The sequence below is a fragment of the Pezoporus wallicus genome, unplaced genomic scaffold, assembly GCF_028554395.1.
Source record: "Pezoporus wallicus isolate ANWC-B61680 ecotype Strahan unplaced genomic scaffold, APGP_CSIRO_Pwel_v1 contig_7545, whole genome shotgun sequence".
NCBI classification, from domain to species: domain Eukaryota; kingdom Metazoa; phylum Chordata; class Aves; order Psittaciformes; family Psittacidae; genus Pezoporus; species Pezoporus wallicus.
This window is the reverse complement of record NW_026642398.1, coordinates 6,965,662-6,990,010: the sequence shown is the minus strand read 5'-3', so window position 1 is coordinate 6,990,010 and position 24,349 is coordinate 6,965,662. Positions and strand designations below refer to the sequence as shown.

The 24,349-nt window shown below is 40.8% G+C and overlaps 1 protein-coding gene and 1 long non-coding RNA gene across 4 annotated transcripts in view; one reads left to right on the top strand and one right to left on the bottom strand.

Annotated features, from left to right (window-relative positions):
* The first annotated feature begins 420 nt into the window (after positions 1-420).
* On the top strand, positions 421-3,643 carry LOC130610181 (uncharacterized). The gene is made up of 3 exons (XR_008974983.1): positions 421-1,034; positions 2,366-2,460; positions 3,512-3,643. It is a non-coding gene; the product is annotated as an uncharacterized LOC130610181 (long non-coding RNA).
* Positions 3,644-4,518: 875 nt separating this feature from the next.
* ASAP1 (ArfGAP with SH3 domain, ankyrin repeat and PH domain 1) overlaps positions 4,519-24,349 on the bottom strand; it is a 146,416-nt gene continuing 126,585 nt past the window's right edge. For 2 of the 3 annotated variants that reach the window (XM_057429851.1, XM_057429853.1), the window contains 6 exons: positions 20,877-21,038; positions 17,982-18,048; positions 15,838-15,896; positions 13,164-13,666; positions 9,000-9,122; positions 4,519-7,157 (listed from right to left, as the gene is read on the bottom strand). In XM_057429851.1, coding sequence (XP_057285834.1) covers positions 7,083-7,157; positions 9,000-9,122; positions 13,164-13,666; positions 15,838-15,896; positions 17,982-18,048; positions 20,877-21,038 — 989 coding nt within the window. In that variant the 3' untranslated portion in view covers positions 4,519-7,082. The remainder of the gene's footprint in view (positions 7,158-8,999; positions 9,123-13,163; positions 13,667-15,837; positions 15,897-17,981; positions 18,049-20,876; positions 21,039-24,349) is intronic. The other variant, XM_057429852.1, reaches the window with a different exon arrangement.

The following is a 24,349-nucleotide window of genomic DNA, read 5'->3' as shown; positions in this document are numbered from 1 at the left end:
CCAACAGCTCCTTCCATCTCTGGAGCAGTGATGACAGCCCTGAGGCACCCTGCTTAGTTGCTCCTCCGTCTCGTGTTGACTACTGATGGTATTCCGGTTGCAGGAGGAGGGAGGGTCCCCCCAGGACATGGCATCTCCATCCCTGTCAGCCCAGCAGGAAGCTCTCCCTCCAGCGACAGATGCTGTTATTCTCCGGCACCACCAATCCCTCTCAGGAAGGGACAGGGATTAGATGGGGGTAACATGTGTTAAGGTAATAGCTCTAAACAGCATTTTGCTGCCTTGGCTTTACTGTCTATTGCTGGGAGGCGGCTGTGACACTTGAGCTCCCTGTAGCCTCAGATGCTCCACACCAGTGCATGGCTCTCACCGTGATGGCCATGATGGCTCCAAGTCCTGTCTTTGGCCCAAAGCAGATAGAGATGAGGGCAGCAGACCCCGTTCTAGACAGACACTACCAGGGGCCACATTTTGCATGAAAGACATTCAGGCAGAACGCTGCTGTGTGCAAGTGAGAGGAACAAAATGCGGCTCTGAAGGGTTTTGAAGCAGAAAGGATTTTCACACCCCAAAATTCAGTATTTTTCATCTCAACTTTCTCTGCATCCTGGCAGGGAAGGGGGAACAGAAGGAGCTTTTTTGCTGGACCTGGCAGCATGTCGCTCAGACAGACCTGGCAGGAATACAGGTGCTGAGTTAAAGGCTGATCCTGAGCAAAACTCATCCCTAAACAAGGTGACCATTCCAGACCTGCTCCAAGGAGGTAGTGGGTGTCAGAACCATGCCTAAGGTGGACCTGGCAGGGCTTACATCCAGATGCTCCTGCTCATTGGATCTTGGGCATGGGTCCTGCCTGCACATCTGGTGCCTTCTGCTCCTTCACAGGGCCCAGCCACTACCGCAGCTACTTGCATAGTGCTGACCACTGCTCTCCCTTCCCCATTATCATCTGCCAAGATCTTGCTGTGTCTCCTGGACAAGGGACCCTCACTTCTTCATATCAATTCAATCTCTGCATTACCTTGAGCTTTGAGGTGAGTATATGGCCCACCTACAGGCAGTGCTCACAGGAGAACTGCTGACTCTATGATTGATCTTCACATCAACGATGGAGTCATTCATTCTCCTTCAGAGGTGTCCAAGTTGTGGTTTGTGTTGCCCCCATCCCTCTGCTCTTCTCACACCTCCACCTTGTAGCCCATGCAGAGTTCAGGTTTGTTCATGTTCTCTGTAGAAGACTTGGAAGTGCCCATCTTCCAGCATCACTCAGTGAAAGTTCTTGTCACATGAATCTGAATGCTCCTTGTGCAGTCGTCCAAGCTGCTAAATTTCCCTTTCAAGGAGGCCAGCAGCTCTGTGCACCGCTATCAGGGCAGGTTTAGTGTTCATTCTCCTCTTTCTTTCTGCGGAGGTTGTATGGAGGGTAGAGCCCGAGGAAGACCCTGGATCACAGATCAGCCCTTTGCCCCCGCACTTCTATCCGCAGAGCTCAGAACTACTGTCAGTGGTCCTGGAGTTGCTCCCCAGGGCTTTTTTCCAGCTCCTGGTGGGTTGTCACACACTAAATAGTTTCAACTGAAACAAGAGCATGTGGCTGGCTGCAGCTAACTCACTGCTCAGCTACTTGGGACTCTTGCTGTCCTGCCTAGTTGCTGAAGAGCTACAGCTCTGAATTAAAAATCTATGATGAATAAAGGTAAGGCTAGGACATGTTGTAGGTCTGGACCCATGGATGGGTTGGCTTGCAGTATGGACAGGTGATTACAGGCAGTATAATCTTTATTAATGTGAAAAAACATCTGCTTTCATCTTTGAGGTGTCTCTGGAGCAGTGTGTGGCTCCTGGTGTCACCAGGTCACTGAGGACGTCTGCAGGCTCCAAGAGAAAACCATCACAAACCCCTGCTTGGCCAACAATCAGCTTCTGACCTCTCATGTGCATGTTCAGCACAGGAGGTGGCTTGGTTTTCTTTGGTCTGAAATTCATTAAACTAGGTTTGAGAGCAGCTTCAAACTTAAGCTACTGCACAGTACTCCTTGCTCTTGTAAGTTTACAAGCAGCTGTGGTTAAGTTATTCCTGGAGTATTCCCTGGAGAAGAGACTAGGGGAATTAGTTACAAAACCCCAAGCCTAATGCTATTGCTTTGAACTGAACAAAGGTAGATACCATGAAACGACCTCTAGGGAAGCCATTCTAGAGGAGTCTAGTCTGAACGTTCAGGGGTGATTCATCTATGCAATGGGACACAGAGCAAAATCAGGTCTCTTAATTTCTGGTGGTAACTGAAGCACAAGAAACATCTTCAAGCTTTGGGGAAAAAAAAATCTCATGGGGGAACAGACCTAATCCCACACTTCCTTTCAGCAAAAAGCAACAAGCACGAGGTGAGGGGATGCTTCTGATCACACACTACAAGAACCAAGACCAAACTGGTATGAAGTGCAGATTTAAAGTTCCAGGTAAGCTTAAAACTTGTTCAAATCATTCTTCAGGTGTTGCAGCAGACGAGTGATCAGCTTCTCCTCTGCTCTGACATGGTTAGCAGATGTGGCAGCTGTCACAAGTTGCTTGTCTCCTGCCCCCCCCCCCCACCATTATAGAAAGAGACCAGAGCACACATCCGCCTCATGCAGACAGGAGGATCTGTTCTGTAATTCACAGAGGAACAAGGCAAAGCCTGTACCATGACACACTATCGTTTTTAGTGTCACTCCAACAGCAGCTGACAAAAACTGGTCAAGACTCAAGGTTTTGTGCATGCTGCAGCACAGGGGGTGTCAGCTTAAGTACAAGTTGGCAAATGACACTTAGCTTATCTCAAGAAGAAATTTGAGAACTCTCTCAGCAGATGACAGAGCTGTAAATCATGGGGTTTGTAGCCATAAAAGTATCATCAAGACAACTTTAAATGGTTAGTTTCTATTATATGAAAATCTTCTGCTTGCAGCTATAAAGATGAAACCTTACAGTTCGCATGCACTGTGCCCATCTGAAAAGCGTCCAGCTGTGTTTTAAGGAAGGGCTAAGGTGCCTCATAAAAGCACTGCAACAGCCATAACTCCAAGGTTAGTTGGTAAGGGCTGAAGCTGAACTTTATTTACTTAGGGATGTTTGCTCCTCTGTCATAGTCTGGTTTCTTGGCATAGGAGGGTTACTGGTTGAGGGTGTGAATGGCATGAAACTATGTAATAGGGTAGAGTGAGTGGAAAGTAAAGTTTTCTGTTGACACTCAAGTGAACTGTCACACAGAACTATAGCCTGGGGAGGGGGGAAGCATTTAAATCTTATTGATAGAGTTGGAGTGTGGGGTTTTGTTGAGCAGTGGGAGCTACTTCGGAGTTTCACTCACTGGTACTTAAGATCTGCACCACTATCACTGGTTTTGATGAGTTAACGAGATTTCTATTCAATTATAAGCTCTCAGTTTGCCAGGAAAAGGTAAGCAGACCAACTTTGAACAAGGGAGTTCTCTGGGCACGTGTTTATCTTGGTCTCTTCTGCTCCAAACAGTTTATGAGGGATCCACATCAATTTTCACTTGCAAAAGGAAATCAATACATGTCATGGAAGTACAAGTAGGACAGAGAACAGAGGATACTGGAATCAACGGATCTCTGAATGCTGATACCTGAAATACTGTGACAAGGGAGGAACTGAGCAAGAGCAGAGTATCTAACCACGCTGCTTCCCCTGTCCCACATCCATAGTTCACACACCCCTTGCCCTAGATTAAGAGGTTAATTAAGCCTAGGTTAATTTAAACTAACCAGGCAGAATATTCTGTGAGGAACCCAGGCTGTGCCCGTGCTACAGTTCAGTGTTCAAGAAGCTCTTCCCATACGCTCTCTCTAGAGCCCTGTGCTGCTGCAGTTACTATTTCTGATACAAACCAGATGTGATATCACCTCATATTCCAGCCTTTCCTCTGGCTAAAGGATGTTCTCAGTGCTTTCTAGCAATTTCAAGTGACTTGTTTGTTTTGGAGCAGTTTTGATGGGAACAGGTCTTAAATAAGAAGCTTCCAAGAACTAAGTGAGGGAGTAAGCTGGGTCGGAACTGAAATTCTAAGCAATGAAGTCACTCCATTCAGGAAAGGTTACTGCTGAGTTGGTTCCAGAGCTGCTGTTGGGTTTGGTAATCATGCCCATGGATGGAGGAAGGCCAGATTCAGGACAGTGTGCCGTTCTTTCCAACCCAAAGGGCCAGCTCTAAGAAAACAGGACACACCAGGCTGGCTTCCTGTAGAGCCTACTGAAGTCAGAGAGAAAGCAATCGAAACTCATGGACAAAAAGAAGTGTTTTGATGCTAACTTTAGTAAGTAAAGTTTTCCAGATAAAGGCAATTGCATCCATATTTAACAGCTGTTAAAGAGATAGATACACATTTAATTGCATTATATAAGGGGTGCTTTATAGTTGAGAGGAAACATTTCAAGTGTTTTAGTTCCACCTGTTTGGAATCCAGACTTTCTCCCTAGAAGATATTCCAGTTGACAAAAGGGCCTTGTGCAGATATCTGGGATCAACTGAATACATTTATTTAAAAGCAATTTTAAATATTAAAAAAGTAGAAATTAACACATACAGTACTCAAAAACTGTCACATTAAATACATGTGAATAGACATGTGTACTGATGTTTTACCTTAACATTCGATGAGAAGTCAAGATTTTAACTAGTGGCATGACCAGATCTGATTTCTGTACACGTTGATGTACTATGTAATAAAAAAATAAATAGCAACTGTTGTTCAACAGTAAATAAGACATCATCTGCAGAGCAAACTTCCCCCTCTGGGGGCACCTTCCCCTGGCCCTCCCCCCAACCCTTTATCAGCTAATTTTCCATAAAGATTTAGACTTTCCAAATACTATGTCATATACAAAATTGCAGACAGTGGCTCATTGAGTTCAAATATAATACTGTACTTAAACTCAATCAATATCATACATTTTCAGATTTCTTATGACCCACAAGAAGCCAGAATAAACAGAACTATTGTTCCCGATGGAACTCATTTCATTTTATAAAATGCATATGTATACTATTTTAAAGAGCGTAGAAAAGAATAGACATTTGACTCTACATAATTTTACATGCCTAGGTTCTCGTTATATGATTTGCTTTTATCAGTTTATTTCAAGATCACTTAAAAATACAATTGACCACAAAAGTGAATAGGTTTTGTTCTTTAATGCAACTTAAAACATTGGAGTAATGGATAAAATGGAATGCTAAATAAATGCTAAACCTGACTTCCTTTCCATAAAAAATAGACTAAAGTCTGAAATACTGGAGCTGGTAATACTGAAGATTAGATGCCAGCAGGCTCCTCACTCATGGCGTGATTATTATTACTTGTCATAAACTTTTGTTATAAATGATAAGACCATTGATAAATGCTTTGCGTTTCCTTCCATGTGGGGTTTGGACTGATACTTGTTTCTATATTAACCATGAACAGAATTAAATATTCACTGACTACAGTCTTGTAAAAGTGACTTAAAAATGGAAGCCTCAGAGGGTCTGAGGTGTGCTTTGATGAAATGAAAATCCTTCTATGCAGCCAAGACAATCTGCTTTGAAACAGCAGCACCAGTTACTGAAGCCAAAGTAACGTTTAAAGCAAGTAACACAAAACTAGGTATGAAAGTCACGGAACCTGCTACAGACAAACCATGGGAAAAACACAACTGTGGTATGCTTCAAAAGGTAAAAAGTGATGTTGAAAGTGGCACAGGAAATAAAAAGTTTCCAGTAATACATGTACGTGTTTTCTGGCAATGCAGCTTCATCCCAGCTTCCAAGAAGCCTCAGGTCCAAAGCAGCCTTCCACAGATTTTCTTAGAAATTAGCTTTGGAATGGTCTGTTACTTGGTGCTTTGAATTAAGACTATTACAGTTCAGTGAACACTACTAAAACCAGCCTGATCTGAGTTCTGTCATTAACAGCCTGATCAAATGCATGAGAGGTCACCTTAACTTCCACTTTTTAGAGCACTTAGAAATGATTTAAATTTATCCTTATATCACCACGTAAGTTTTATTTTAGGTCACTAACTTTTAGTAAGGTTGAAGACAAGAGGAAAATAAAACCCCACAAACTCATTTTTCAAAGAGCCAATTCAGCTATAAACAAATACTGTTGCAAGCTCACATTGATCTGAATAGCAATTAAGTTAAAATGTTCTTTTCCTCAAATGTAGCTATATGACTACAGTACTACTTTTGTACAAAGGCAGGTTTCAAGTAAGCGTCTAAATGCATGCATAATGTCAACAGTTAACATTGTCTAGAAGTCCTTGGTTACTAAGAATTCAGTGAAAGAACCCAGCAAATTTCACATATATCTACTAAAGAACAAGAGGACTCATTTTCATTAAAAGAAGGTTTCGAATGAAAGAAATTGGTAACTTTTGATAGTGAGGTAATATCACAGGGGAACTGCAATCACAGTTTGGCATAGGTCCACGTCATAGAAACATGAAATGCTGTGTGCACGCAGTAAAACATTACTGTTATCTGTAAAGTCAGTGAATATTTGTCTTCATAATTACACTGAACTGAGCACTATATTAAATAAATACCAAAGTGGGTTTCATAGCTGTAAACTGCATACACTTAGAAACTGCAGACTGGTTTTTAAAGTCTCCAAAACCATTCACTCATTCTAACTTTCTGCTAATTGTATATTGAGAATACCGAGTTATTAGGAACAGTCATTTCTGTACAGTTACATGGTTGACAGAAACCACCTATGTTTGGAAAGCTGGCAGTTCCTAGACAGAGATGTAAGTGCTAGATGCCGAGGATGGCTTCAACAAACCCAATAAGGCGTGCCAGGTTCCAAGGCTACCATAATACTGGCAAAGGCAGAATAACACAGTATATTTACAATACATATAATTCAACCTCATGAGGTGAAAACTTAAATGAATCCTTAATTTGTAACAGCAGCTATATATACAATTGTGCACAGGATTACAGGGAGGCAGCAGCGTTCGCTTTTGCTAAAAAGCCCGTCTTGCATGAAGAATGTGCAATGCTCAAGTTTAGGATGGGTTTTGTTTATTTGTTTTTACTAGTCTGACAGAATGTGCACAAAGGACACCGGGAAGACCCCTTTCCTCTCTGGCTGTCCTTCGATGTGGCCAATCTGCAACACAGGAGAAAAATGCACATAGATACATACAGACTTCATAGACTTCATTTACTTCAGTCAAAAGCAGCAGAACCACACGGATCCTACAGAGCCTTTGGAAGTCCTTGGACACTTTATAGCAGACCACAGTTAATATTTACATCTATCAGACACTGAGCCAACTAAATCTAAAGGAATCAAACCTGCAGGTTTTTTAGAAACCTACACACATCACTGAATGTCAAGTATCTCACCAAAACGGAAGCCTGATCTTTCTTTTGTCTGATAGACTTTGAGTAACGAGATCTACATCTCTGAAACCATTCATCTTCGTTAACTGAATAAAGCCTAAACATCTCACTAAAGGGAAATGTCTGCTACAGTTGTGAAGTTATGATAATCTGCATGCTTCGCTTACTTAAAGTGATAAAATACCAGCTATTTTCTCATTGAGTTAGTGTTGCGCCTAATGATTTATGTGCATATTAGTATTTATCACGCTGTGGCCTGATAAATACCCTTCATGTAGAACTTCAATAGCCAGCCAACTTCTAGAAATAATTAGTAATAATGGAACTTCACATGTTTAAAATGGAGAGTTATAAATAACTGTCAAACTGATACAGCACTGGAGCAGCAGTCTTGACTGAGCACAGAAGCCTCTTCTGCTGCAGTGCTGCTCACTGCTTTCAGAATAATAGTGTACCTCCTTCCTCTTCCCCACGCTAACAAAATGGGAAGGGGAAACATGCAGGGCCGGCCATTTCCTCTTGTAAAGCCAAATTTTTGAAGCATATGAGTCAACAGCCCTCGTTTCCCTTCTCAGAAACATTCAGATTGCAGCACCTCATGGAACTTCTCGGGTCTCAAAAAGCCACTTCACAAAACAGTTTCAGCAATGAATGCAGCTATAATCAGGGACTGGATGATACAGTTAATACAGCAGGTTTCCACTGGACATTGCTTTTTTTTGATGCCACCTTTTCATCTGAAAATCTTCCATGCTTAAATCATGAGTGAGGCAAAACCACATAGCTAGAATTAAACCAGGAAAGGTTGTGCTGCACTCTTGGATTAGGAGATCATAGGCAGCATTTGTTTTAAACAAGATGAAAACTGTCCCATTTTCCCCAATAGTAATTGTTAGGTAGGGAAATAAGATGTAGCAGGGCTTTGGAGGCAAGAAGCAGAGTGTCAAGGGAGGGTTGGAGACTTCAACTGGGGTTGAAAAACCCCTGGTGTTAGCACTTAAGAACCAAAGACAGAGTAGGACACAAACCAGTGGCACAGGAGGGAAGAAGGGAATGTTAACTACCTTTCATTTAAGGAGGAAAACCGAGAGCTTACAGCACCAATTACTAATGGTTTTTCAGACTTCCATCAACCCCTGTAGGTACAGCTTAACATTTCCGGTGAACTGAAGATAATTATGTATCTCATTATATAATTATACATATAATTATGTATCTCATTTTTCATGAGGGGTATAAACATGCTAAACGGAGTAAAAATCACCACTTCTTCATTTAATGGCAGGCTAGTGTGCATTGCAAAGAGTGACATACATAAATTACATGTTGTTATGAGCCAAACAAAAAGCCAAACTCATTCAGGATGGTTCTAACAGACTCCCAGGAAGAGACAGGCCCTACCAGAGAAAGAGGTTTTTCCCCTAATAAAGGTTTGAGTGCTGGATGTTAGCTCAGGCAAAACACAGCCAAAACCAAATAAAACCCCACCACCCACTAGCCAAAATAATGACAAAGCCTCCAAATTTGGGGAAAAAAACCACAAAACAACATTCCTTTAGAGGTCATAAAGAAGTTACGTGGGACTATGAAAGGAAAAGATACGTACCCACCACTCTTGGTCCTCTTCACCGGTTACAATAATTACTTCTCCTTCAACAAATGTGAGCTCATCATCATTATCTGCCTGACAGTCATAAATGGTCTTCACTCGCCTAACTTTGTTTTTCCCCTAAAAATAGAATGAAGTTTTAGATGAAGGACATGAGGAACAGTGACAGCATATATATGGTAGGAATTTTGCCTTGTAGTTATGGTTTATTTTACAAGAAGGTGAAGATGACAAAATTGCTTTTCCTGCAATCAGGGACATACAATCAAAAAACTCTGCTTCAACAAGGATAGATACTAAAACAAAATAATAATACTACTGAAATTATCTGCCCAGGTTTTCTTCTTCCTAAGATTCAGAACTCCCAAAGAGACTTTAACATGTAGTTCATGGCTCAAATAACTTGTGCTTCCTCCAGTAAAGGAAGTTTAAATGACATCTTCACATTGTTCCAGTCCACAAACCCCTTTTTCTCCTGTAATACACACTTCATTTAAAAAAATCCACCATGAGCAGAAGATTAAATCCAGCTTCATCTAAAGGTTACAAGAGAGGTGAGAGCTGAGCAAAATGCTGCACTGAAATACCAGTACTCCTTACAGTTTTGGATCTAGTGCAGTAATACAGTATCCTTTGATTTCAGATGTGCTTATAGGACTGGAAATTATTGTGTGATTTCTCATCCACAATGCTAGCCATTTCTTATGAAAAGAATCTTAGTTTCAAGATGGCAGTACTCGTTAGTGATGAAAAGTCACAATAGATATTCTTACAGCTCTACCATTCTGAATCCAAGTGTTTTCTAGGTCAGATTTTGCTGCAGCCTGCTAATTCATATGAAAAACCCTGAGCCATGGACTCCTCCCCGAACATATGCTGCTCACAGCAGGGAAAATGCTTTAAATTATTTCCAAATACAGAAAGGAAACTTCACAGCAAAACACTTCTGCTACTTCATATTCCTGTATCTTCATACCCACACTTCTTCAAAGCCTACAGTGCCTTCTTTGAACAGAAGTAGTTAGATAACAAGAGCGCAAAAAAAAAAAAGACCAAGAAGAGCACAAGGTGATGAGAAACAGAAGGGCTACAAAGGAAAAAGTCAGCAGGTTTAGAGGAATTTGAGCCAAAATTAACTTCACGGAGGAAATTTCCTAGCGAGCCTTCTCTGCGCTGTTGCCTACCCACTCAAATACCTCTGCGCTTTGGCAAGACCCATTCCCTGCAGATTAACAAGGACACGGTAAAGAGCATTCATACTCAAGGTACAGGAGCGTAACAATTGGAGAGGGCTCTAAGGGACAGAGCAGTTAACAACGTAACGCTAAGAAAACCCGTACTCAAGGCAAATGAACAGAAAGTGAAGTTCAGATGAGATCAAAGGGGATTTTTACTGCAAGGCTTTGCTGCAGCAGGAAGTTACTTCAAAGAAGATTTTCTCTTTTTTAAACAAATTAATGTAATTTGAACAAAAAATCTCAACTATCCCCAGGGACCGGGATTCAATCTGAATGGGTATTTGGGGCCAGGCCCAGCTTTCAGCTCCACAGAACCTTTGCAAAGTAAGAGCGCTTCCAGTCAGCCCTCCTGTGATGAAGGGAAGCAACTACTTCTGCCAGATCAAAACTGTCTCTCAATGAAAAGACTTAAGAAAGTTAAATTCCTGTAAACTTAGAGGACTGCTTGCAGCTCAGCTTGTAAGAACACATGAAAAATGTCAGCAATTGCTCCTGGTTCCTTCAGATTAGCACCACAGATGACACATTCTATTCTTCTCACTTAGAGTGGTAAAAAGCAGCATTCAAGCCCACGACGTATTTAATCTTGGGAAGGTTTAAAAAAGGGATGGATCTGAAGAGAGTACGTTTTCCAGAACATAGTCTGGGGCACTGGTCTGTAAAAAAAATACAAGGAATTCCAGGACATGTAATTTGCAATTTGGGTACAAACTGGAACACAAGAGGTTCTACTTAAACTTGAGAAGAAACTTCTTCTCAGTGAGGGTGACGGAACACTGGAACAGGCTGCCCAGGGAAGTTGTGGAGTCTCCTTCCCTGGAGACATTCAAAACCCGCCTGGACGCATTCCTGTGTAACATTATCTAGGTGTTCCTGCTCCAGCAGGGGGATTGGACTAGATGATCTTTCGAGGTCCCTTCCAATCTCTAACATACTGTGATACTGTGATACTGTGATAAAACAAATGCCTGTCCCCCCCCAGTCCTTTATTCAATATCAGTACTTGTTAAGAAGAGATTTTATGCTTAAGACTGAATACTGATCAACTGCTTTCCTTGGGTTAGTCTGAAACAGCAGTGATGGCAAAGGCAGTTCCCAGTTAACAGCTGGACCCAATGATCTTGAAGGTCTTTTCCAACCTAAATGACTCTATCCCTCTGTGGTCATTAATAATTGCTCCATCCTCTTATTTTAATTCAACACTTTGTTTAAAACCAACTATTTTGTCTCCCTTACAGAAAACACACACACACAAAAGAACACTCAAGTGCTCAGTGTAAATTTAGAAGCACTCAGAGTACATTTCATTTCCTTAAAAACATCCTTCCGAGTCCTTCTGTATTAGCAGCATTTGTGGTTTTTACCTAATAATTCTGAACAATTGATTTTTTAGAACTTCCAATACAAAACTGGTGCTCATCTATGCAGTGGCTAAATAGCCAAAGCCAAGAGTGAAGTGCCAGCAAGGACTAGCGGCCCCGGTCTTACTGCTGCACTGATGGCACACTCAGCAGTTTGTGTGCAGAGGATATAGCCAGGTGAGATACATTTAAGAGGAATTCTTGCACCTTATTACTTGAGCAAGAGACAGAAGTGTGCATGCAATGTGTAAAAAACTGGTAAGTAATCATCATGGATACACCATAATGTTATCACTGCAGAAAAAATGGAACTATTTCACTTCCTGCACATGTGAAAACAGCTGAATTTGGAGAACACATCTTTACTCAGAATTTTTCTGTATCGGGTAGGATGAGAATCTAAATAAACCCCTGAAACAACTAATCACTATTTACTTTCTGTACTCTTTAATAAAGTGACAAATAGCTGAGAATGTCCAGCAATATTTGCCTGCTTATATTTAAAAATATGCAGTAAACAAAGCATGGTTGCAGACACCTTTTGATCAGATCCCTGTACTATTTTATTTAATCTCCAGAATACTCAGGAAGCCCAAGGAACAACCCTGTTGTTCATTCTCAATTCAGACAGGGGCTTACAGACAAGTCCATGACAGAAGCTGAGCAGTGATGACTCCAGAGAAAGAGTCCTCAGACCAGCACAAGGGAGAAACTCACCCTTTGCTTTCAGTGAAAGAGTGGAAGTCTTATTTCCTTTACCTAAGTGCTTTGCATAGCCAATTTGACAAGCATAACCATCTCCTTTCTGATGTATTCTTAATGATGAAAAACCTTAAGAGAGCTGCTCTGAAGTTTCATAAAATTATTTCAATATACATATGCATGAAGAATCCTCTGTTGGATGGAAATGGCACTGGTTAGCAAGATGAACAGGAAAATGAACTGGGGGCTGAACAAAGAGACTTGGAATGGAGTTATAACTCCAGCTCTGCCACTACAAACCATCCAGCAATGTCAGTTTTGACACTTCACCATTATAGCTGAACCTTTGTTAAGTACTTCAATGCATCACATTAAGTACAACAGGAACATGTATTTACTAGTTTGTCACAGTTAACTTTACCAGAATATATATGTATTTGGGATTTGTAAGCTGTAATAGGGATGTTAAGCATGCATTGGAAGTAGACAAAAAACATCTAAGGCATAGAGAGCAGTGAGCAAAGACAACAGAAACAAACACCAATCGATTCAGAATTGTAACAAGCACAGACAAAAATGCCAGAGCTCCCTAATGCATCTAAACAAACTGTTATGCTCCCAAAGCTATCGTTTTATGCTACTAGTACTTGTTTCAGTATGCAAGAGGCCTTGTAAACCCCCAGCATTTGCTGAAGCTTCTTGGGAGCACAAAGAGAACTCCTTATTCCCCATCCTACCCCATAACATTCTGTTGCTTTGTGTGCATAGCTCAAAGATGGGGATTTTTTTTTGCACAGATAGTCCTGCAGTAACTTCAAAACCTCCCATGGTTACTTTAAATGAGCTGGAATAACACCTACCATGTTAATTTTCCTGGGCAGTGGCACAGGGGTTTCTGGCAGGGCGTGTGTTATGTCATTAGACTCTTCAGATGCTTGCCTTTGGACGGTGTCTCTAGATTGTACATTTGGAGAAAGATCTAAGGAGTGAGATTTCTGATTTGCCTCTGAGGGCTGAGGCTTCGGTGATGCTTCTCCACCTTGGGTTTTAGCCAAGAGCTCTCCCAGCTGAGGTTTTGGAGGAAGGTCCTTCATTTGCGGCTTTGGGGGTAAGTCTCCAAGTTGTGGTTTTGGTGGCAAGTCTCCGAGCTGAGGCTTTGGGGGCAGTTCTCCAGGCTTTGGGGGTAAATCTACCACTTGAGGTTTCTGAGTTAATTCCAGGGGCAGAGGCTTTGGGGGCAAGTCTCCAGGCTGTGGTTTCTGTGGTATATCGATGGACAGCGAGGGCTTCTGAAACATTTCCGTGTGCTGATGGGATTTATCTATTGAAAGGTGATGACTGGTTTCTATTTTTCTTAGTGCCACTAAAACAGAAGAGCATAACAATGGGTTTTCACCATCTCATTTTAATATTAAAGAACTTAAGCACATATCAAAACCGTAATTGCGTAAATGACCACATGTTCACTGAGCACTGTTAACTGCCCATAGGTTCCCCTAGTTTATGGCAAATGCAAGGGAACACACCTTGATGTAACCCTCTTTCACTGAGGTCTCATTTTATTGCTCCTCCTGGAGGCCATGAGTGCTTAATCCAACAGCTACTAGATGTCAATTTATAGATTAAATACTTAAGAAGCAATAAAGTGATCTTGTAATGGACCTAAATCAGAAAGTATTAAATATAAGCTACTGTCGTGACTGCAGTGAAAATTCTCTTTTAATGACAATTATTCATATATACAGTTGAACTGCATACAAAACCCCCTGACTCTGAGGATTAGTACCTATAAAATCTTAAAGAAGAGAGTGAATGAGCACGTATGGGTCTATACAGTGTACAGAATACGTATTACAGACATTAAAATTAAAAATAGTATTTAATTATTGTAAATATTTACAATTTAGTGAAGAGGAGACATTTTCAAATGTGTATTTTGCAGATTTTATGGAAAGGAATTGAAAATGGCTTTTCCAAATAGTTTTTTTTTTTCCCAGTGTCATGTGCTGATTCTACTGCTAGTTCCTTAAGAAAACTTGACTGAAATCCACATTAAAAACAAGCCCATAAGAACACAACAACCCCCACCAAAACCAAACAACTCTGCATTAAAACAGATGAAAGGGAACAGGAGAGAAAATAGTTACAGCCCATGATGAAAGCAACACATTTTGACTAGAAGGAATAATTTCTTATTGTGTTCAGCACTACTTTAGTGTCATTATTCTACCAGCCAAAAAGGTGTCCTGGAAGCAGCAACACTCCCTTTGGATATCACCTACTGCAATAACACTTCCATGCTGTATTTATATTTACAGCACACCCCCCCCCCCCAACTTTGCATAATTTCCATGAAAGAAATTGTATAGCTACTATCAGATACCTCATTTTAGAAAATGCCTGTGCTGATACCTGCATATGGCTTTGTCTCTTAAGACTTATCTACTAGCAAATGTAAAACACTGATCATCCACATTGGTTTGAGGCTTAAGTAAATGAGATGAAAAAAATGTCAGTAGCCCTCTAAAGTGCTTTGATTGAGCCCATCTTAAGTTTTCAACCTTATAATTTGAAATCAAGGAAGTGCTGTCTTTGCAGTGGTGCCCTATCGCATCATTGGTGTCTCTTTCAAAAGATGATACCAGGTCATAGTAACTAATTTAATAAAGTTGAAATCCCATATTTGCATTTTCTGTTAAAATGATTTGCACTCTCAGGCACCCTGCTTCTGAAGTTTGGGCAGGCATCACTTCCTGATCTTCAGGCTTTGTGGTGATGATCCACTCGCACAGACAGAACATCTTTTTGATGGACTCTGTATCAGAGCTACAAGGTAGGTATACGTTCAACTTTACAATCAATTACTGCAAGAACTCAACTAAATAAAACCTGCTCTGTGAGTTTAAAGAGAGACTAGAAAAAACATTTCTAAGAAGGAAGGGCCATAAGGTGTTCATTGGGATGAGGGGCTCAGCAAGTCTGTCACTCAGTGAGCATGTAACAACACCTGATTCTTTTCAAAGTTGTTGTAAGGAGAACAACCCTGACCACCAAAACATGGCAATGGACATAACTTGCTTCAAGGTATCAAGAAATTTCACTTACGGATATTAGGAAGGAGAAAAAAAAACTGACCAATGAAAGCAGCCAAAGATAGAAAAAACAGAAGCCCCGGGAGGTTATGCATGGAGAGCCTCAAAATGTGACTGGACACAGCCATGGCAACCTGCTCTCACGTCAGAAAGTTGGTCCTGCTCCGAGTGCTGGATTGGACCAGCCCTGAGGTCTCTTCCAGCTTCAGTTAGTTTATGATATTTTTTAATTGTATTTCCCACAGGTCTAACTATTCTTTTAGTTTAATAAAAACCTTCCCGATATTGGTGAATCCTGTCTGGTTTTTGCTAAGCTTTTGTGGTTTGTGCATTTTAGAAATACACCTTTTGCTGAAAAGTCCCATATATTTAAACCAAGCATCTACTTTCACACGTATTTAAAAGATGCCATTATGAGAACACCCACAAAGAGACCTCTTACCTTTTTGAGGTAGTTTGGGAAGAACTCTAGGGCCAAGTGCAGTCTTTGCAGTCCCAGTGCTAAATCAACAGATGTGACTTGTTAGTGCTTTCATGCTGTTATAAAGTATACTCAAAACACTGTTAAGAATTAACTGCTTTTACACAGATAAAGACATACAAACCCCACAGGGCTTTAATGCTAAAGGGCAGATTTATTCTACAAACTATGGTATGTGCAAAACTGTACTTTAAAAGTAGGTGAAGCTGAAAGACCAGCTGAGAGGGCAGATCCAGAACTTTAAGGAAAACTTGGCTCTTTAAAATAATCATACCGAAGCATTCAAAACAATTTGTGCTTTATGTCAGTGGTTTGAAGTTTCCCAGGACTAAGCCTATGCCTTGTAGCCTACTGCATGAGTATGAGACTGTATTACCCATAAACTGCAGCCGCATCAGGAAACAAAGCCTCGGCTACTCTGAGGGAATACTGATAATTGTGGAAAAACAACAGGGTTTACTTGCCAGCCTGTGTTACAGCTGTGTTGGCTATTTATAGGAGTAAACAACAATACAAGCAGGAGTTGTGAGTAATTTGTTACAGCACAAAAATCTGAGATAGTTGCACACTGCCAAAACTTTCCATCTAAGCTTTCTGTTGTAGGCAATGTTTTGTCAGAATTAACACCAGGCTGGCTCAGATTCACAAACCTGGCACATGAGGGCAAAACATGTTACAAGTTCCAACAGAACCCACCAAGTTTCTTCTACTAAAACCACATTCAGTTCACTTTTATAGAAAAGGAGAGTGGAAGAAAAAACGAAAGCCAATTGATTTAAGGCATAAAAATCAAGCAATCAATAATCAAATGAAAACCAGTATCACCTCAAAATAGTTACTCAAAACACGAGGGAAAAGAAAAATGGGTGAGGAAGTTGCCAGAATAAGTTCAAGAGAGCGGAGTGTCTTCTGCATCAAACAGCCTTGATTCTGGTGTTATTTGTCTCCACAGCTAACGTTTCGAAACGAGTATGACTAATTTTGATTTCCTAGCTTTTCTTAAATAGTCAAAATATATCATGATACAAAACTGAAAGAACAGCCAAGCTCAGTCTTGATTCACCAAATAATTACCTCAGCCTTTATCTAATGCCATCAAACACAAGAACCACACTTCTACCCTTGTCTTACAAGCACCAAGTATGGCACCAGCTCTTTGCGCTGTAGGAACGTCACCACTTTCTCTCTGAATACCCAGTGCCACCCGGATGGATTCAGCCAACATGGCAAGTCAGCTGTGCCACCACCACCACGTCCCCTGCCTGTCCTGACAGGGCAGATCACAGACTGAGGAGTGTCCAGAAAGGCTACCTATACATCTTGTTCTGTGATTTGTTTGACATTACACATCCACCTCCAGTCACGGCCTGATCACGCACACTGTGGTCATGCACAGTCTCTGTTGTATTGCCCAAGGCACATGTTTATTAGAATTACCATGCTTTTTGAACCTCAGGATTTTGGAATCACAATACTGATAAAGGAGTAGCAAATACCAAGTGACACGGATGTATGGTTATCCTTACTCCTGCAGCTATTGAAGAAGACACTTGTAATGCACTGACCTGATGAACTATGAGCTAAAAGCAGTTTGTGGTATTACAGCTTACACAGTGTGTGTCAGCACAGACTGGCAAACAGTTAAGCTGGACAAGTGAGATGAATTCTCTCTCTTACAGAGCTGTCTCCGATGCCAGCCTATACCCAGAGTGACACTCCTGCAGCTGAAGGAGTGAGACCTCACACTGAAGCACATAAAAATCAAATACAGGACACATGAAAAGAAAACTTTTGTCCTGCCGGACTGCAGTCTGAGGCAGCATTCCCCAGCTCAGAGAGTGCTTGTGTAGGAGCAGTAGATAGATTCTGGTCCAAGTTGTTCTGCCCATCCCTCTCAAAGGATGAATTGTGTCTGGACAGCTATGAACCAAGCGTAGGAGGCTCGATGAAGCCAAAGTATTTGCATGGTAGTCAGGCATGCAGAAAACTAATGAAGAAACATAGCTAGGATTTTACTTCATATGAAAGGCAATTTCTTTTCTACTTTATAAGTGAGTTATCCTTAGATAAATTTTCATCTTTGCCTTCATATACACAGATTTTACCTTGACTGCTGAGACATCCCCTCAAACTTGTTTGCAGCCTTAGTTGAAGGTGGGCCCAAATCATTACCTGAGGTGAAAGAAGCACAATTTAAAGAAAATTATCATTATGATAACTGAAATATAATCACCGGAGGGTGCAACTTCAGGCGAAGTACACATTCGTCCAAGTATCCTCTATACAACATGTCTAGAGATGTTAAACATCATTGTTTACTAATAGCTTTGTAACTGAAAAAACAGCAGGGACAGTAATAATCCAACTTGACCTTACATATAACACAGCTTAAAACAATTTACTGGTAGCTCACATCTGCTGGCAGGGAAAGACTGAATGACATTGCTGAGTTAGTGCTCTAGGGCATTTGTTGTGAATAGAGTGTTTCAATTTTCTCTGAATAGAAGGAGATACTGCAGGCCAGGACCAAATAAATTTATCACAGATGTTTGCATTATGAGGCACATCTTTTTAAAACCACCTTGAACTTGATTTTATTAACAAAACATTATTTCTAAGGCCTGGTATTTTATCCTATGTAAAGAATAGCTTTTGCTCATATAATAACTAAGTCAGTATGTAACCATAACCTGAATGTTAACCGTTGGTAAAAGAAAGATCCTGGGTATACTCAATTCTGTCAAGGCAGCAAAATCCAAACCCAAGTGCTCCTGAACTCCTTCAGAAGGCTTCTTTTTCATTAACCATCACCATTCCCAAGGTACAATTATACTAACTACTTTTAGTGCCTTTATCATTCCCCCCCTCTCTTCTATTATAGCATGTCTAAACAATCTCAGAACCAACTTCAACAACCATCAGTAAATTCTGTCACTGAAATAGACGTAAATTGACATTTAATGATCCAAGAACAGAAAATACTTCCCATGCAAAAGAACGACACATTTGCTTAGATGCCATTCTTAGTGCACTGAAGTTTAAATGGAAATGCAGAAAAAGCTCATGCTGAGCCTTGCTAAAAATATGTGTGAATTTCAAATGGGGGAAAAGAAAAATAAAGGTAAAACAAACAGCAAATCCTTCGCATGTAGATCCTATGGATCAAACAAGGGAAAATATCCTGTGGTTGCTATGGGAATCCAAAATAATCTAAATGACATTTTTAGAATCTCTTTGAATAGTAACTTCATTTTCTTAGACATAAGCTAAGGATTGCTCTGCTTGAAGCCTCAATCAGTGCACAGATTAGGAAACAAACGCTGAAATTCAACATGACAAGAAATACAACATGGAAAAAAAAGCTTCTGAAAGGGAAAGCAGCGAACGTTTGACAATGCTTTTAAACCAAACCACAAAGGCAGATACAAGAAACTCCCTCTTTTATAAACACAAAACTTAATCCTTGCTTAAAATCCAAACAGACTTTGAAACAAGTTTTTGCACAGATCTCTGCTAAGAGGGGAGAAGAGGCCCCTCTTCCGTCACTGAAGCTTAGAGTGCGCTGCAGAGCAGAAAAGAGACAGAATAAGCAATGTTCTACTCCAGCCCTGCCTTGAAAAGGTATTCTACTGCTATGAGGTTCTTTGACTCCACACCTGCACCTCTGCAGTATTTTTCTTCTCCTTTATCTGTCATCTAATGTTTTTAAAGAATAGTTGGCACTAGCTTAGCATCTGTTCCTACCACACTTCTCATTCCGATAGTCTGACATCAGAGCGTATTCCAGTATCTGGTATTTTAGATGTTGTTTTGGACTTTTCATAGATTTTTGAGGCTCTTCAACATGCCTTTACTACCTCTGGAACAGCAGAGGGCTGTTAGACCAGAACATAGGAAACATTTTTTCCATAGCCCAGACATCTGAAAAGTAGAGAACTGCAAAAGACTGTCATTATTTGTATTCCTTTGAGAAACAGAAAAAGACTGTGCTTTTCACTGGACTCTGTATTTCACTTCTTATCAAATCCTAGATGAAATCACATATTCTACACGAGTACTCTATGATTTACCACATTTAACTCATTGCTGGTTTTACGCTTACAATTTTTTTAGGCTAGTAATCTGCATTAGAACAGAGAGAGGATAATCTTAAAACACAAGAAATGTATGGACCCCCCATTGTAAGCATTGGATCCCAGCTCAAAAGTTTAGAGATACATGGAAAACCTGCCACCAACACTAGTAAATTTCCTGGTCCTGAGATTTATAGGTACTGGGATTTACAGGGAGAAGCTGACTGCATAGAGCAATGTTTATTGAAAAGAGGAGTCATTCAAGTAGTCTGGTAAATAGTTTGTAAAAAGCTTGTCAGAAAAGTACCCTCTTAAAAAGAAAGAAAAAAAACCCTGTGCTGTTTCTGTATAACTTCTGCAGGTAGAAGGATGTGACCCTATCAGTCTTTGTGTATGCACAGACAACATCACAAACCCCCAAAACATATTAAGACAACACATCATCAGCTAGCTGCCAACACTTTGTCAGAGAGATCTGGCACAGAGCCCAAGGAAACCAGCTCTTTTGGGAATCAGAACCACACAGATTCACTGGGGTTTATCTGTCCCAGCTCATGAGCCACCTACATGAGGGAGCTGGTCGGAATAGCAGCAGGGGTGAGGAAGCAGAGGCAGAGGAGATGCAGCAGATGCAGGGGCTAGGGTGAGGGCAGCCTGGGCAGCTGGGGTAGAGAGAAGGAGGCAGCAGAGACCGAATTGTGCCCCAGGGGGAGCATGGAGTGTTTTCAGGTTTCTCAAGTAAGACTCGGCTACAGAAGCCTGGAAGCTAGAGTGACAGGAGATAGAACTGCTGATTTATCTGAGCTGACGCTGCATCAAGCTGCAATCATTGGAAAGCAAGCACCAGGTGAAAAGAAACCAAAGATCATATATCATCCATCATAAAAGGTTTTCCCCTGCCCTTTTGTTTTGCGTTTCAAAACTCACCCCAAGGAATTGGGCCCTTATTCTGGGGTCCATGAGGTAGTGGGCTTGGTGGGTCAGAGAGGGTTCTTTTGTGTCCTGGGGGTGGGGGAGGTGGTCTCTTCTTGGAAAGAGTGGAGCTGCCACTAGAGGTTTGAGTGCTTAGAGGGAGGGTTGAAGGTGGGCCTGCAAAATAACAAACAACCTTCTTACAAATACATGTGCATAAACGTCAAAGCAGCACTGAAAAAAAAAAAAAAAAAATCACAGTCAGACCCACAGCAAAGTGCAGCAAAGGACTCAAATGAAAAGACAAGCCATGCCAGAACACTGTTTAGATTAAACGACACGTTCACCACGTTTTTAACCATCTCAGCTGTGGGAATATAAGCAACTTGACAATAGACCGACACGTGTACTTATGTTTAAAAATACAGGATTAATCGGTTCATGATTCCTAATTTTAGGCATAAAAGAAAAAAAGGCATGAAATCTTAAAATTAAGTAAATATTAAGCATGTGGGATTAAAGCTAGTATTAATTTGGAACAAAAAGAAATACCTTTCTAGATGTTCTAGTATGTGGGGACATGTTTTCCACATCCCGTAACAGCATCCCGTAAGAATTCTGTTAATAAACTGAGGGGGATGCAGGGAACAGAAAACTACCTATGAATTTGCCTTGCATTTTGAAAATTGTATTGTAAGCTTAATTTTTTCTATGCTTATTTCCCTTTTTTTATGTGGCTTACATAAATGAGACTATACATTCTTGCAGTGCAAACTGTTGTATGCAGTGTGCATAAAATCAACATCAGCAAAGCCCTTTCCGAGGCTGAAACTGGGTATTTAATGGTAGCATTGCTTATAGAGCTTATGCAGTCACCCCTCCCCTTAAACACTTTATTTCCCCCTGCACCAGTGTTGGCACAAATACTCAACAAAATGCGTGTTTTACAGGATGTGGGAACACACACAGGTTAAAAGACAAAATAACCTAGAGGGAAGCCAAGTTTTCCCTGATCAACTTCATCCTTCCCCTTCAAAATTGTCCTTAGTGAGCAGCTCAAGGAAGCAGGCAGTGCAGGGAGCAAACATGCAGTGAGGGGACAACTGCTCCAGTCAGTGGCCATTTCCGTAAGAAGTTACCTGTAAACACTTATCCCAATTAGTCTGCATTAGGTTAGAACAGCTCTAGGGGGTTTTTGTTCAGTTGGTTTTAATCTAACCAACAAATAATGCTGCCCTGCAGTCATGATCTTGCAATTACATTTGCAGGTAAGAGCTTTGTTATCACAGGCTCTCGATACATGCAGAAAATCGATTTAAAAGCAAAGTGTAATTATACCTGAAATTTCAAGTCAAGTCACATTTTGTAGCACTATAGAACAAATTCACCCCTTTTTTAAAAACCTATTTGAAAGGTGTTTGAGACAAAAATCTTCATTGTGGTGATTAGGATACAGCCTGACCTGCACACAGGACTACAGCTGCCTCTTCACAAATATATACTACCACTCTCTACAGATAGACTAGAAGTCACCAAAGTCTGCATTCCTTCCTAAATTACCACACATCATAAAAGTACCAGAGTCAGTGAAGAACAGTCTTTGTTAAAATTCCCTAGGTGAAACACTAAACATTGAAAAAGGTAACTTCAATTACCCTACAAGTAAGTGTGTATTTGCCAGGCGTTTTCAGCAGGTGACCTCCCTCCTTCTTCTAAATCCCAAAGAAAAGACTGGTAAAACTGCCCATATTGAGTTAATGATTCATTCTGCTCTCCTCCAGATTCCAGCCTGGAAGGCCTTTTGCTGCTCAGGAGAATCTCTCAACCACATCCCCACAGGTATGTTGGAGCTGGCTTTCCATTAGCTGCTTACCCTCATAAATCAAATTATGTATTATGGGATTCTTCCTCTCAATTTACTCCCAAGTTCACAAGACCATTAACTGACAAAAAGCCAAATGTTAGTGCACATTAATGCTTGTTCCCCAGTTTGCATCCTTTCTCATTTGAATGTCTTCCTTGAGCTTTAAGAAAGGAAGCTAATGTAAACCAAGAACTGAAATATTTCTGCAGCAAAAAGAAGAAAACTTTTCTCAGGCTATGCTTTGACTGATGATCCCCCAGACTAGTCATAAATTCTTCAGTTGGCTTAAATAAATATGAATCAAAGGTTGTTCTGTAAACAGTAGTAACTCAGAGTATAACGTAGGAGTGCTGAGGGGGAAAGGAGAATTCACCATCCAGTGTTAACAGTAACATTACTTTTAAAGCATGTCAAAACCATACACAGAATGTCTGCATTTCACATCTCAGAAAGGCACTGCACACTGACAAACTGCAAGTGGGGGATGTCCAACACCTCGGAGGCTCGCTCCTACCACCACCTGCTGTGCTGCTGTTAGTACTGCACTGCAGCCCGACCCCTCAATGCCAACACGGTCTCCAGCCCCACCATGAGTGACACAGAGTTCAAACTAGGCTTGAAGGCCAGAAAGTGGAGGAAATGCAGTGAAGCAGTATTGTGTGCTTATCGTAAAAATAAAACCTCAGGCACGAAGTAAAATGTTTCCTTTTTATTGCCAATAAAGTGAAGAATCCTTCTCTATAAAACTAAAATTTAGTAGGATAAAATTCTTTGAAGGTGGTTATATGGATATATATTTTATATTTTACACTAGTAGTGTATCTCCAGACATCAGAGAGGAGTTGAAAAACATTATTGCTTCATAGCTTTCAAAAGGTCCTATGGCATAAAACAGTTCATGGGAAAAGGTGTTAAAGCATTGAAATTAATGCATCTTGCCAGGCCCCTACCATACCGTTTATCCCTATATTAATTTCACTGAAGATAATTATAAATTTAGGAATCATACACTAATGATTACATGGCTGAAATACAAAATAACTTTCAATAAACAGAAAATAAAGGAAAACTTCAAAATATCTTTTCAGAAAGAGGTATGAAGTCACATCACTTTGAATAAAGCAAACATGGGAAATGTTCTGGAATCTGAATCAGCTTTTGGAAACAACTGGTGAAACAATACACAGATCTAATAATGATGTACAAAGCATCGTTAAATTTATTATGAAATACTTTGTATTATGGAATAATTTCGGATGGAAAAGACCTTTAAGATCACCAAGTCCAACCGTTACCCCAGGACTGCCAAGGCACTGGGCACTGACCAATGTCACTCAGGGCCTCATCATCATCATTAAGCTCCAGATAAGCAAAACACTCTGAAATGCACAGGGCTACCCCCCCCCACCGCTCCTTCCTTGCCTATCCCTCTGAAGAGTTTATAACCATCCATTGCAGCACTCCAGTTGTGCGAGTCATGCCACCATGTTTCTGTGATTGCAACTATGTCACAGTTCTCCTGCTGCAAAACGGCTGCCGGCTCCTCCTGTTTGTTGCCCACACTGTGTGCATTGGTGGAGATGCACTTCAGTTGGGCTGATCCTCCCACCTTTTGTGGGGGAGA